At 56.6% G+C, this 13,829-nt stretch overlaps 1 protein-coding gene across 3 annotated transcripts; it reads right to left on the bottom strand.

The window, feature by feature from the left end:
* Positions 1-3,432: 3,432 nt before the first annotated feature.
* IL13 (interleukin 13) lies at positions 3,433-5,322 on the bottom strand. Of its 3 annotated transcripts, XM_002710092.5 has the most exons (4): positions 5,118-5,321; positions 4,239-4,292; positions 3,933-4,037; positions 3,433-3,668 (listed from the first exon to the last, which is right to left on the bottom strand). In XM_002710092.5, exons 1-4 carry the CDS (start codon positions 5,247-5,249, stop codon positions 3,561-3,563), a joined length of 399 nt encoding a protein of 132 aa, XP_002710138.4. In that variant the 5' UTR covers positions 5,250-5,321; the 3' UTR covers positions 3,433-3,560. The 3 variants fall into 3 exon arrangements, with proteins under 3 accessions (XP_002710138.4, XP_051700168.2, XP_051700169.2); XM_051844208.2 differs by having other exon boundaries at positions 3,933-4,292; XM_051844209.2 differs by lacking the exon at positions 3,433-3,668 and having other exon boundaries at positions 3,681-4,037; positions 5,118-5,322.
* Between the last annotated feature and the right edge of the window lie 8,507 nt (positions 5,323-13,829).

The raw sequence follows: 13,829 nt of genomic DNA, 5'->3' as shown, positions 1-13,829 counted from the left end.
AGTAGCATCTGCCCAGGCAGTGCACGGGCTGGGGGTGTTTCAGAGGGTGACTTTCCACAGAGAAGGCATGTGGAGGGAAGGAGAGAGCAACAGAAAGTGAGGTCGTAAGTAGAAAATCACTTCTGGGATTTTGAATGGCTTGTCGTGGGGCCCTCCCTTGCTGCTGAGAAGTCACTTGATCTGGGAAAGTTCTTTGCACGCCATTTGCACACTGCTTCTGGGTGGAGCCGAGAAATGAATGAAGATAGGGAGGCTGGCTGTCTGATGTGTGGGAGGTGGCCGGTGGGTGACACAGCCCCCAGTCTCTAACCAGGAGCACCTCTAAGGGCCCGTGTGGCCCCTGCTGCAGTGCCGCTGGCCCTCTTGGATAAGGTGGGGGTCAGCCGGAGAGGGGCAGGCTCTGGGCGGGTCGCGGTTAGCCAACTCTTGCAAAGATGCGTCCCTGCCGACTCGGTACTAAGCTGCTGCCTGGGCCACAGGGAGGTGAGATGCAGGCCTGTCCCCCCAGGCTCCGCCTTCTCCTTGTGAGCAGCTCAGGGGCTGGCCTGGGAGAACCCCAAGTGACCTGGGCTGTTTGCTGACACCTCCTCTAGCTGCAAACACAGGCTTTGGCGCCAAGTTCACCGGAAACTCGTGTGTGTCTCTCACTTCTCATTTGCGCCCCAGCCCCTTTTCCAGTGAAACCTCCTGGGCCTGGTGCTCTGGGGGAGCTGAGGGGCCCCTGCGCCCTGGGCCCCACAAGCAGTATCTCCCTCCGTCTCTCCTGGCACTCTCATCTCTTCTTAACAGCCCCCCGTCTCCGGGTCCTACTTGGGGCTTGCCTCATGCAGGAAAGTCAGCCGTGTGGTTAGAGAAAACTCCCAGCAAATACCCCAGGGTCATCCCCAGGAGGCCGTGCTGCCAGTGACAGCTGACACGTCCCTCTCTCCCCATCTCTGATTCCTGGCTGGGCCATCACTTCCCGCCCCCGTTGCCAGCAGTGGCAGTTTGGTTCTGTGGCCCTGTAAGGTGTCATGTCCCTCATCCCTGTAGGACCTGGTGCCTGTTCCAGTTCCCCCCCAACACTGCCAAGGGGGACGGTCTCTGAGGTGTAGGCACAGGGGCCAGTGTGCGGCTGAGGATGTGGCGAGCTGTGGACCCCTAGTGGTGGGGTCCGGGACAGCCTGTGCTTGGCACCGCACCAGCCTGCTGGGCCTCCAGGTGTGTGGGTGGAGGCCTGCCAAGGGACACCGCCCCCACCACACACACACTCCCCACCCTCTGACACACACACCTCCCCCGGTTCCGGTGCCTGTCCTCAGGGGATTCACGTGGCATTTCACTGGAAGGCTCTCCATCCTCTGTTGGACACACAGGCCGAAGCTTTGGTAGGGTGGGATGGACCTGGTTCAGAGAGGCATTTGGCCCAGTGGTGAAGGCGCCCACATCACATTTTAGACTGCCCGGGCCCCATACTCTGCCCTGCTTCCTGACTTGTTTCCTGCTAATGCAGCCCCTGGGAGGCACTGGTGATGGCTCAAGCGAGACTTGCATTGAGTTTCCGGTTCCATTATGGGCATCTGGGGAATGAACCAGTGGACGGGAGTTTGCTCACTCTGTGTCTCTGCTTCTCAACAAAAAAAGACACTAGTGGAGGGTAGATCACTAAGTTCTACTTAAAAAATCATTACTGTTCTGTAGTATTCTTTAGGCTTAAAGCTCCTAGACTGGATGGAGCAGGCTGCTGGGATCCTGACTCTCTCCCCCAACTTCCGAACCTCTCCTATCCCCCCAGCAAGTCAGCCCCTGCTCACCTCCAGAGGGTGGGCCTCCCTCCTAAGGACCCTGCATTAATAAAAACGAAACTCTTTTTGGTGGTGACCCTGGAGTCAATGTGCCTGGATGGCCATTGTGGTGCCAGCCTCAGGTGACCCTCAGCGGATGGAGAAGCACTCCACAGGTTCTTTGATCCCCTTGGCACCCAGAGGCTGGTTCTGTCCCCTGCCCTACACAGCCCATGGAGACACAGTTCCTGTGTGCCTCCCCGAGGCTTCTCGCTGGGCCTGGCATCCCTGGCTCCTGCCCCATCCAGCCTGGCTACTCCTCGGTGGACGTGAGCAGTCCCTGAGCAGTTGCCCATAGTCGTTGGCTGCCAGGTCTTCTACTCTTGCCCGAGTGATACAGCCGTGAGCACTAGCTGTCTACATTGACTTCTCAGCATCACAGGGTGTTCCCACTGGTGCCTTGGGCTCCCAGCAGGACAGCTGCCTGGAGACCCACTGCCTCTGCAAAGACACCCCAGCCTTCTGGAACCATCTCTGCCTTTGGTACCTCTTAGAGATTCAAGGGATGCCATGCTGAGGCCTGCTGGTTCAGCCCTCCCACTGCGGGCTGAGCCCACTGGTCCAGGCTCCCCATCTGCCCTGCGGCACAGAGGCCACAGACCGAGCCATGTGTCTGTCCAGTGCTGTGAGTGCAGTCCCTAATGAGAGGGGCTCAGAGCTAGATGAGCTCCCTGTCGTGTCAGTGGGGATAAGCCAGTCCCTGACGGTAAAGGAAGGGAACAGTGCATCCAGGCCACTGGAGAGAGCACAAGCTTCGGAGTCGCAGTGCGTTCGGGGCCCAGAGCCTGGCTTTGCTTCTTAACAGCTGTGTGTCCCTGGGTGAACCGTAACTGCCAGAGTGTGAGGGAGATACGGCGCCCACCGACACAGCTGGCTGCTGGTCAGGGTCATGATGGTGGGATGCCTTCCCATCCTGGCCCAGGCTTCCTCCCCCGCCTCCTTGCCATGGGCAGCAGCCCGAAGAGGGGCTCCCTCCCCGCCCCTTATTCAGCCAGCCTGCCTCCCGCAGAGCTCCTCAGAGTTGGGAGACCCCAGACCAGCTCCCCAAAGACCCAAAAGAGGATCCAGTCTCTTTGTCGTCATCTTTATTCCAGTTTGACAGAATTGCCCTTCCCCCCATCCACAGCCCCGCTCGTGTCCCAGGCTGCACATCAGTATATATTATGAACTCTGTGCTAACATGCTGAATACTTTAAATATGAGGAAACACTGTAATAAATTACTCCTAGGCTGTTGGCTGTCGACAAGAGTGGCTCCCTGGCCCTCTCCTGTCCCTGGCCTTGGCTGAGGCCCGGAGGACCCAGAACCAATGAGGTAGCAGAATTCTGTGCACAGTACTTCTTAGCAGGGACTCCTGGCACCTGCTGCCTTAGCACTGGAGCCCCGCGGCTCTGGGCAGCCCCAGCCTGACAGACGCTTTAAATAACATACAATAATAAATAAGAGACTAGTGCCCGCGCTGCACTGCCCCTGGGCCCTGTGTGAAGCAGGTCCCTCTCCCACCCCGTGTGCCCCCTCTGGGATGCCATGGCCCCTAGAGCAGGGGTGGCAGGCACCCTCGTCCCCCAGGCTCAGAGCCCTGGACAGGAGGCGCAGCGGGCTGAACCCAGGCCCCAGGAGCAGGGGTGGGCAGCACAGATGAAGTCTAAACTAAGGAAATCTTCCCCTTCCCTCTCCCCTTCCCCATTCCCCAGGAGAACTCAGCGGCTGGCGGCACTGGGGGCCGACCTGCGGGCTTCAGCGGAACTTCCCCAGGCGGTACAGCATCTGCAGGTGCCTGCGCAGCTCCTTCAGGAACTGCAGCAGTTCGATTTTGGTGTCTCGCGCTTGCACGCTGGTGACCTGCTGCAGGACGAAGAGGAGGCGCGTTAGTGGGTACCAGGGCTGTGTCCCTCAACCCGCTCCAGAGTGCCCAGGAGGTGGGTCCTGTTACTTCTGCTGCATCACAGATGTGGAAACTGAGGCTCAGGGGGGAGGTAGGGGCCCTGGAGCCTTGCTTTGAGAAATCCCCAGGGGCCGTGTCCCCCCTGCTGCCACAGGGGACCCAGGTGAGCCAGGGCTGGCAGGAGTGGGTGCTGGGTGGGGCTGAGATGTGGGAGGGAGCCTTACCTTGGCCACAGCCTTGTCTGTGCAGAGTCCGCTCAGCATCCGCTGGGTCCTCTGGATGGCGTTGCAGCCAGAGACATTGACGAGGGACTCCAGGGCTGCGCAGTACTGTGGGGCGGAGACCGCGTGCGTCAGAGGCTTGGGGGAGGCAGGGCTGAGTGGTGGGAGCCCCGAGTTATGGGGGCAGAGAAGGCAGCTCTTGAAGTCTGCTTGGATCCCCTCAGCCGTGTGAGCGAGGCTCAGAAGAGACCAGGCCGAGGTGTGCACCTGTCCTCCCCTCCCTCCCTCACGCTGTCCATGGGTCCTTACCACGCTGCCTGTCAGGTTGACGCTCCACACCATGGTGCCATTGCAGAGTGGAGCCTGAGGAGACAGAGGGGCCCCTCAGCATCCCTGCAGGAGCACTCGCACTGTGCTCATCTGCCTGGGGCTTGGGGCTGAGAGAGACGGACTGGGACCCAGCTGGTAAGGGCTGAGGCAGAGCCGGGGCAGGAAGGCAGGAGTGAGGGGTGGCCTGGGCTGCCGTTGACCAGGACAAATGAGACAGCAGGTGGTAGAGGTCAGGGTCTGGTCCTGCCTTCCGAGGTGGGGGATGCCACGCCATTAGGAGCATGGGCGCTGTGGGGTTGTCCAGGCCTGGTTTGAATCTGGCCTCTGTCCATCTTACGAAGTCTTAGTCAGCAAGATGGGTCATTGTCCCTACTGCTGGAGGTGAGGCAGCAAGGAAGTGACACGTGAAGCGCCCAGCGTGAGCCTGGCGCCTCCCCCTGCCCAGAGTGAGCTGTTGCCAGTGGGGACGGGAGCTGAGCCCACGTCGAATTCTGTGGTGGAATGGGCTCAGCCAAGCTGTTGTGGACAGTGGCCAGGTCAGTGGCAAATGCCAGGCAGATCTGGGGGTGTTCTGACCCATTAGCTTTCTTCTCATTAGCAATGGCCAAGGATGCACTGGAGGTGCAGGTGGGGCCAGGCCAGGGGACAGGTGGTCCCTGGGGGCACTGCTGGGCCCCTTCATGGTTTATCCACATTTCTGTCCTCCATAGCCCGGTGCCTGTTGCTTTGCCATGGCTGGGCCCGCCCCCTTGTCCTTGGGGCTTCTTCCTGACTCCCAGGCCCAGTCCACTCATGACCTCCCTGAGGGCCACCCACCCAGGACCCTTGCAACTGGGACCCTGGCCAGCCGGTGCTTACCTTCTGGTTGTGTGTGATGTTGACCAGCTCCTCGATGAGCTCCTTGAGGGATGTGGGGGGAGGCACAGGGCCTGGGGATACGAGGCTGCCAAGGCAGGTCACAGCAATGGCCACAGCCCACCAGAGCGCCATGGAGCCCAGAGCAGCAGAGGAGGATCGGGAGCAGGCGTGCGGGCTGGCCCAGCTGAGCGACTGTGGCCCTGGCCTCCTGTGGCAGCTTTTATAGGCCCGAGTGGTGACGCCCCAGCACCCTGGTCTCCGCTGGCAGACATATCTATAAACCACATCTTTACTCATCTTTTTTTGACTTTGTGGAAAATCCAGCATGTATAAAGGAAAGAGTTTGATTTCGCATGGACTTATTGAGAAGGGTCTCATGCATAGTTTCCAAGATCTGGCTGGGCTTGCTTCCAGGAGTAGGTGAGGGGGCCCACACTTGCCATGGCTACCTGGTGACCACGCTGAGCACCTGTCCTCTGACCCCTTCCTTCACTGGACATGCATGGAGTCTCGGTGGTGGGTGACCGCAGTCTACCAGCTGTAGGAATGGGGGAGGTTTAGCCAGTGAACCGGTTTTTCTTTCTTTCTTTTTTTTTTTTTAAGATTTTATTTATTTATTTGACAGGTAGAATTACAGACAGTGAGAGAGACAGAGAGAAGGGTCTTCCTTCCATTGGTTCACTCCCCAAATGGCTGCAACAGCCGGCGCTGCGCCGATCTGAAGCCAGGAGCAAGGTGCCCCTTCCTGGTCTGCCATGCGGGTGCAGGGGCCCAAGCTCCTGGGCCATCTGCTGCTGCTTTCCCAGGCCACAGCAGAGAGCTGGACTGGAAGAGGAGCAGCCGGGACTAGAACCCAGTGCTCATATGAGATGCCGGTGCCGCAGGTGGAGGATTAACATAGTGCGCAACAGCGCCAGCCCACAGTGAACCAGTTTCTTAGATTACCAAGGTCATACTTGGTTTAGATATGAAAGTCGAGCAGGATAAAAGAACAGTGCCAAGCCCGGCTGTTGGCCCACCCAGTTCCTCCCTGTTGGCCCGGTGGGAAAGATGCTAACCGTTCAGATGTTCGGATGTCAGGTGGAAGACCCAGCCAGACCAGGGCTCCTCCAGGAACCCCAGGTTGCACAATTGCCTTGATGGAACCCTGAGTCGGCGCAGCCTGGACAGCTGGGGTTCCTGCCCAGGCCTTCAGCCCTCGGCCGTCCTGCCAGGAAATGCTTACTGGGCGGCTAGCCAGAGACTGCCCTGCCTGAGCCCAGGTGCCAGTGTGTGACTGTTCCAGGCCACTGAGGCAGCAGCCGCCACCTTTGCCCTTGCCCGTCAGTCTCAAGGGACCAGCTCCTGCCCCCTGGGGCCCCTAGTGTCCCCTGAGCAGGATGCAGCAGTGCTGGGGAGTGCTGTTCTGTGTCCTCTGCTTTTCCCTCATTGCCCCAGGAGCTGTAGAAGCAGCCAGAGAGGGCGCAGCGTTTGCCTGCTGGGTGCTGATGTCAGGATCTTACCTACCCACTTCCTCCCCAGCCCAGGGTCTCCCCAGGACCTCCTCTGCCTGCTCAGCCTCCCTCCATCCTCCCCTCAGTGAGACGCAAGCTCTGGCTAAGGCTTTTCCACAGGGCGCTGGGCCCTCACTGCTGCTCACAAGCCTCCCGGCTTGCCCGCCTCTCTCCCTGCCAGGATGCCACTTCATCCACAGCCCACGGTTGGTTGTTCGCAGCAGGAGCCCGTAGGTCCAGACGCTGGGAAGCCATCCCCACCCGCGGTGGCCCGCATGTCTGGCTGTGTGACCGCCCCTTCCCCTCTCCCGGGCCTCGGTTTCCTCCTCCGCAGAGTGGGGTCTCCCATGGGGCTCGGTGCGGGGGGTGGAAAGGAGTGGGAACCACTTGCTGTGCAAGTCCCGGAGCCCCGCGTGGCGATGAGTCAGCGTCCCTCTGCTCCCCATGACCAGCACAAGGCTTGCGGGGAACTGGGGCCCGCGCGTGGGAGCAGGGCGATGGCCCCGGGAGATAGGGGCTCTGCGTTATGTAAGGGGCGATGGGCAGATAAGCGGGCTCCGTGCGGCTCGCCCTCCTCTGCTGTCTCGGTGTAGACCGGCTTCTCCGGGAAGCTACGAGGGGGCGGGAAGGTGGAAGTGGTCGGCGGCCGGCCCTAGGCAGGGCAGGGGCCAGCGGGGCCCCCAGCACCTGTGCGCACCGGCGGGCCCTACAGGCTGCGCGCGCGTCCCCGCGTACAAGGCCGACGATCCCGCCCTCTCCCCGCCCTGCGGCCGCCCAGGGTCCGGGATTCACAGGCGCCAACGCCACCCGCTCTGGCAGGGGCACCCCATCACTTTCTCCTTGGCTGCGAGCAGGGCTCCAAGCTCTCCCCTGGCGCTGTTAAAGCTCTGAGCGCTTGGCACAAGCGGCCGGCATGTCTCCCCCACCTGCTGTCACAAGCGGGAGCTCTCGCAGAGGTGGGTCCCTGCGGCTGGGGGCGGGGTGAGGGGCGTTCGCCCGCCCCGCAGCCGTCCATCCAGCACTGCCCTTCCTGGCGCCAGGCCTGCACTGAGGCCGGACAGCTGGCGCTGGCTTTTGCGACATTCTCGGACTCCGGGCTTCCCTGGGCCAGGCAGGAGTGAGGTGTTCTAGTACAGGACGGTGTAATTTCCTAAGCTTTCAGTTTTAGGAAAGCTACCCCTGCAGGTGATTTTTAAAATGAAATAATTCAAGAAAGTTGGTTAGGAAAAAATCAGTTTGCTACGGGTGCCTTGTGGTGCTGTTTTGTGAGGGAGGCACAGCCTACCTGTGTCCCCACGTGTCCAGAGCATCCGTGTCCTCGGACTGCACGGGGCCCTGGGAGAGAGCATTCTGTCCGGGAGCAGGCGGCTTGCAGTCCTTTATAGAAAAGAAGCTGGCTTCTCTCAGCCGAGGCTCCCCGTCCCGCAGTGCAGCCACTGTGTGCGGGGCCTGGGGCTCCCATCACTCGGCGCTGTGGGAACTGGGATCGGCCAGGCAGGAGTGGAAGCGTCGGTCACGTGCCCCTGCTTCTGTGCCTGGCCAGCATTTGTCTCTCTTCCCGCACTGCCTGCGTCCCGTGCCGGGTGGCCAGGGGGCACCGTCTCGGATCCTTCAGCTGCTTTAGCTTCTTCTCCAGAGGAGCCACTCTTTTTTGGAGTTGTTTTTTTTTATTTTTATCTACTTGAAAGGCAAAATGTGAGAAAGAAAGAGTGAGACTGATTGTCCATCTGCTGGTTCACTCCTCGAATGGCCACAGTGGCTAGGGCTCTGGGCCAGGCTGAAGCCAGGAGCCCAGAACTCCGTCCAAGTCTCCCACACGAGTGGCAGAGCCCAAGCACTTGAGCCACCGTCTCCCAGGGTGCCCATTAGCAGGAAGCCGACTGGAGGCTGAGGTGGGACCGGAACCCCCGGCACTCTCGCATGGGGTATGGTCGTCCTAAGCAGTGCTTTGTCCTCTGTGCCCCGATGCACAGCTCAAAGCTCTGTGTTGATAATTGTGTTCTCTCGGTGAACTGATTTCTCATGAAATGTCTCTCCACCCAAGTCCTACTCCAGCCTCTCAGCTCTGTAGTCCAAGAATAATGTAGTGGAGTGGCCAGGATGCAAACAGGCCCTCCCCTGTGGGATGCCCTGCCCCACGCAGCCACTCAACCTGCTGCACCACAGGGCTGGGCCCGGGAGCTCTTGGAGCCGGTGCACCTGCTGCTTACGCTTTTCTGTTCGCCGCATGAAACCGAGGCTGCTACTTGGTGATGTTCTGGCGAAGGGATAGTCAGTGGCCCCCGAGGGATACTTGTGCTGATTGCTCTTTGTCAGCCTTTCTCCACCGACGTCCTCCTCCTCTTCTCTCTGCCAGCATAGCTCGCGTTTGGGTCTGCCTGAAGCCCTGCTCTCCGCTTACGTAACCGCTCTGCCGTGGTCACGGCTGAAGCAGGCCTGGCTAGGGCTCCTTTTATTTTCCCTTGAAGCTTCTCCCCTCTGCAGTTAACGATAGGCTTGTTTCTCAGTTCGCTGTCTCCCGTGTTCTCGGTCACGTCACCGGGCCGTCGTGGCTCGCTGTGTGAGCCTCCAGAGGCCGGGCCACCATGCTGCCGCAGTTTGATTTTGCTGGGGAAGTCTCCCCAGGGGCTGCCCTCTCCACTCTGCGCTCTTCTGCGCTCTGGAACCCCCGCAGGCTCCCCGCCGCTGTCTGCTCTTCCATTGAGCTCCTGCAGTTTGGCAAGAGCGCCCCGGGCACGAGGTTCCTCTGTGGGCGAGTCGGGCTCGTGATGTGGACCACGTGGCTGACAGTTTTCCTCTTAGGTGACGAGTGTGTTGGACAGGACAGTTGGACAGCACGTGCATTGTCTCTCCTCAGATTTGTGCCCATATTTTTTTTTTACTTATTTATTTGACAGGCAGAGTCACAGATAGTGAGTGAGAGAGACAGAGAGGAAAGTCTTGGATTATTTTATTTTATTTTATTGTGGGCAGTAATTGCATACAGTATTTTTACTGCACCTGTGTTTTGATTGCTGTCTGCGTGTGAGGTCAGGCGTGAACTTGCCCGCTTGGGGCAGCACAGTGGTGCTCGAGATGTCTCAGGACTTTGAGATTAGGGATGCTCAGTCCCTGTGAAGCAGAGCTAGCCTCGTCTCTGCTCATTTAGATACCTGTTGATGTCCGTGTGGGCTCAGGACTACTGACTGTGCAGGTTCCAGCCAGGTGCTGTCCTTGTGCTGTTTCTCACGTTGATCAGCCTTTGGCCATCAGGGCTGCAGTCAGGCCAGGCCCTGGGTCCTTTGTTTTGAATGTTTTCCTACTTTTGAGTGCCACAGGTTGTTCTAGACTGAGTTTGTATTTCACCCTCAGCCATGGAACCAAGTGTTTCTCCCAGGAGTCAGGGCTCCATTCAGTGGGGAGGGTATTCAAATGGGCTTGCCCATTACTCTGGGCTGCCATTGCCTGAGGGCCTTCTTGGTAGACAGAGCTAGACTCCCGTGTGCGTGTACATGGATGTGTTTCTGTTTCGGTCTCTGTCTTTTTCACCACAAGAATGCACACACACTGTAGTCAGTTCTGAGTGTACCGTCGGCAGTGTTCAGTCCGTGCACACTGGTGTGCAGCCAATCTCTGGAACTCTGCGTCTCGCAGAACAGAGCCTCCTTACCACTCTCCCCGCCCCCTCCCCAGGGAACGTCCTTCTACTTTCTGTGAATCTGATACTGTAGGTGGTGACTGTCTTTTTTTTTGTGTGTGTGTGTGTGTGACAGGCTTTCACTTAGCATGATATTCTTAAGGTTCACCCATGTTGTAGCATGTAATAGAATTTCCTTTTTTTTTTTTTTTTGACAGGCAGAGTGGACAGTGAGAGAGAGAGACAGAGAGAAAGGTCTTCCTTTTCTGTTGGTTTACCCCTCAATGGCCACTCTGGTGGCACGCTGCAGCTGGCACAGCGCGCCAATCCGAAGCCAGGAGCCAGATGGCTCTCCTGGTCTCCCATGTGGGTGCAGGGCCTAAGAACCTGGGCCATCCTCCACTGCACTCCTGGGCCACAGCAGAGAGCTGGACTGGAAGAGGGGCAACTGGGACTAGAAACCGGGGTGCCAGCGCCACACGCGGAGGATTAGCCTAGTGAGCCGCGGCGCCGGCCAATTTCCTTCCTTTTTAAAGCTGACTAATATCCATTGTAAGCATACACGATACACAGTGTGCAAGTTTATCCAAGGAGGAACTGACAGGTGTTGGCCTGGCTCCCCCTCTGCGCTGTTGTGAACAGCACTGCTGTGAACGGAGGTCTAGAAATACCTTCGAGACTTGCTTTCACCTCTTCTGGGTACACTCCAGAAGTGGATCATTTTACTCTAAAGAGTTCTGTATTCCTACTTTTTTTGGAGGAGCCAGCATTGTAGTACATTCCAGTGGTGTACAAGGATTCCAGCGTTCCGTGTTCTCACCAGTACTCTTCTCTGGTTCTGATGGTGGCCGTCCGAGTGAGTAGGAGGTCGTAGCTCGCTGTGGGTTTGAGTTGCATTTCCTTATCTTCAGTGGTGTGGAACAGCTCTTCAAGTGCTTACTGTCCATTCGTGACCAGCATCATCATCTCCGAGGAAATGCCTGCTCCAGTCCTTTGTGGGTTTTAAATCATTTTTGTTGTGTTGTAACTGTTCTTTATATATTGTGTGTATTAACTCTGTCTCAGAATTTTACCCCATCCTTGCAGATGCCTTTCTACTCTGCTGATTGCTTTGATGCACAGTTTTGTATTTTTTTTTTAAGATTTATTTATTTATTTTAAAGTCAGTTACACAGAGAGAGGAGAGGCAGAGAGAGAGAGAGAGAGAGGTCTTCCATCCGATGGTTCACTCTCCAATTAGCCACAACAGCCAGAGCTGCACTGATCCGGACCCAGGAGCTTCCTCTAGGTCTCCCACGCAGGTGCAGGGGCCCAAGGACTTGGGCCATCTTCTGCTGCTTTCCCAGGCCATAGCAGAGAGCTGGATCAGAAGTGGAGCAGCCGGGTCTCGAACCGGTGCCCAAATGGGATGCTGGTGCCTCATGCCAGGGCGTTAACCCACTGAGCCACAACGCCAGCCCCTTGATGCACAGTGGTTTTTTTTGTTTGTTTTGTTTTTGTTTTTGTTTTTGTTTTTGTTTTGTTTTTTTTTTTTTTTGACAGGCAGAGTGGATAGTGAGAGAGAGAGACAGAGAGAAAGGTCTTCCTTTTGCCATTGGTTCACCCTCCAATGGCTGCCACGGCTGGCGCGCTGCAGCCGGCGCATCGTGCTGATCCGAAGCCAGGAGCCAGGTGCTTCTCCTGGTCTCCCATGGGGTGCAGGCCCAAGGACTTGGGCCATCCTCCACTGCCTTTCTGGGCCACAGCAGAGAGCTGGCCTGGAAGAGGGGCAACCGGGAAAGAATCTGGCGCCCCGACCGGGACTAGAACCTGGTGTGCCGGCGCCGCTAGGTGGAGGATTAGCCTATTGAGCTGCGGCGCCAGCCTGATGCACAGTTTTTAATGTGTGTGTAGTCCAGTTTACCTGTAGTTTATTGCCTACGGTTTGGGTGTATAATGCTTTCTGTATAGAATCACTTTCCTGGTATTTTGTTGAGGACTTTTAGCATCTACTTTGTTTTCTTTTTCTAAATATATATTTATTTTAAAGGCAGAGTTACAGAGAGACAGAGGCAGAGAGAGAGAGGTCTTCCATCCGCTGATTCACTCCCCAGATGGCCACAACGGCTGGAGCTGCGCTGATCCAAAGCCAGGAGCCAGGAGCTTCTTCTGGGTCTCCCATGTGGGTGCAAGGGCCCAAGGACTTGGGCCATCTGCTGCTGCTTTCCCAGGCCATAGCAGAGAGCTGGATCGGAAGTGGAGCAGCCGGGACTCGAAGCGGCATCCATATGGGATGCCGGCACTGCAGACGGTGGCTTCATCTGCTACACTACAGCATCGGCCCAGCATCTACTTTCACAAGGTGTGTTGCTCTGTGGTTTCCTTTCCTGTCTGGTTTTGTTATCAGTGTAATATTGACCTCATAGAACCAGTTGGGCAATATTCCCTCCTTTTCTATTTCCTGGAAGAGTTTGAAAAGGATTGGTATTATTTTTAAACATTTGCTAGAAATCACCAGTAAAACCACTGGGCCTGCACTTTTTTTTTCTCAAAGCTTTTGGTTTTTTAATCATCTTAATGATTAAAGTTGTTTTAATAACTTTACTTGTTCTGAGTCTTCAGATTTGTGGGTTCTTCTCAGGCCAACTTGGGTAGCTTGCACCTATCTAGGGATTTGTTAATTTCATCCAGGGTATCTTACTTGTTGGCCTACAGCTGCAGAGTTCCCGATACACTCAGTGTCCCCGAATGATGGGGCTGCAATCTGAGGAACACGACACAGGGTGATTTCATTCTTTTGTTTTGTTTTAAGATTTATTTATTTTATTTGAAAGGCAGAGTGTGAGAGAGAGAGGCACAGAGAGAGACATCTTTCTTCTGTTGGTTCAATACCTAAATGCTTGCAACGGCTGGAGCTAGGCCGATCGGGAACCAGGAGCTTCTTCCAGGTCTCCTGCGTTGGAGACTTCCAGGTACATTAGCAGGGAGCTGGATTAGAAGTGGAGCAGCTGGGACTCGAAGTGGGACCCATATGGGATGCCGGTGCTGCAGGTGGCAGCTTTACCAGCTACGCCACAGCACCGGCCCCAGGGGGGTTTCATTTTCATGCAAACATCACAGTGTCCTTGGGCACAGCTGGGCAGTATAGTCTGCTACACTCTGAGGCCGCAAACACACAGTGTGTTACTGTGCCGAATGTGACAGGCAGCTGGGACAGAACGGTATTTGCATGTTGAAACATAGAAGAGGTCCAGTGAAATGCCAGACAGGAATTGCTCAGCTCCGTTGTGGTCTCACGGGACCTCTGTTATGTATGCATTCCTTCATTGACCAAAATGGTATTACGTATGCAGGAGTGATCGATCTTTTTCAAAATTAGTAGGGTTGGTAGTAATGGCATCTTTCTCATCCCACTTTATCTATCCATTATCTGAAGTGGGGCATTGAAACCTCCCCCCGGATTCTTCCTGGCGAGTGGCCTGTGTCTGCCTCAAATTCTGTTTTGCTTCATATTATTTGCATCTGTATGGCCTTTGTTAGGTGAATATGTGTTTATGATTGTATGTCTTTGTGATGGACCCACCTTTTCTTCTTTGCAAAATGTATTTTTCTGTCTCTAGCAAG

Source organism: Oryctolagus cuniculus, chromosome 6 (genome assembly GCF_964237555.1).
Source record: "Oryctolagus cuniculus chromosome 6, mOryCun1.1, whole genome shotgun sequence".
Classification (NCBI taxonomy): Eukaryota; Metazoa; Chordata; class Mammalia; order Lagomorpha; family Leporidae; genus Oryctolagus; species Oryctolagus cuniculus.
Note: the sequence above shows the minus strand (reverse complement) of the source record. Positions and strands in the feature narration are given on the sequence as shown.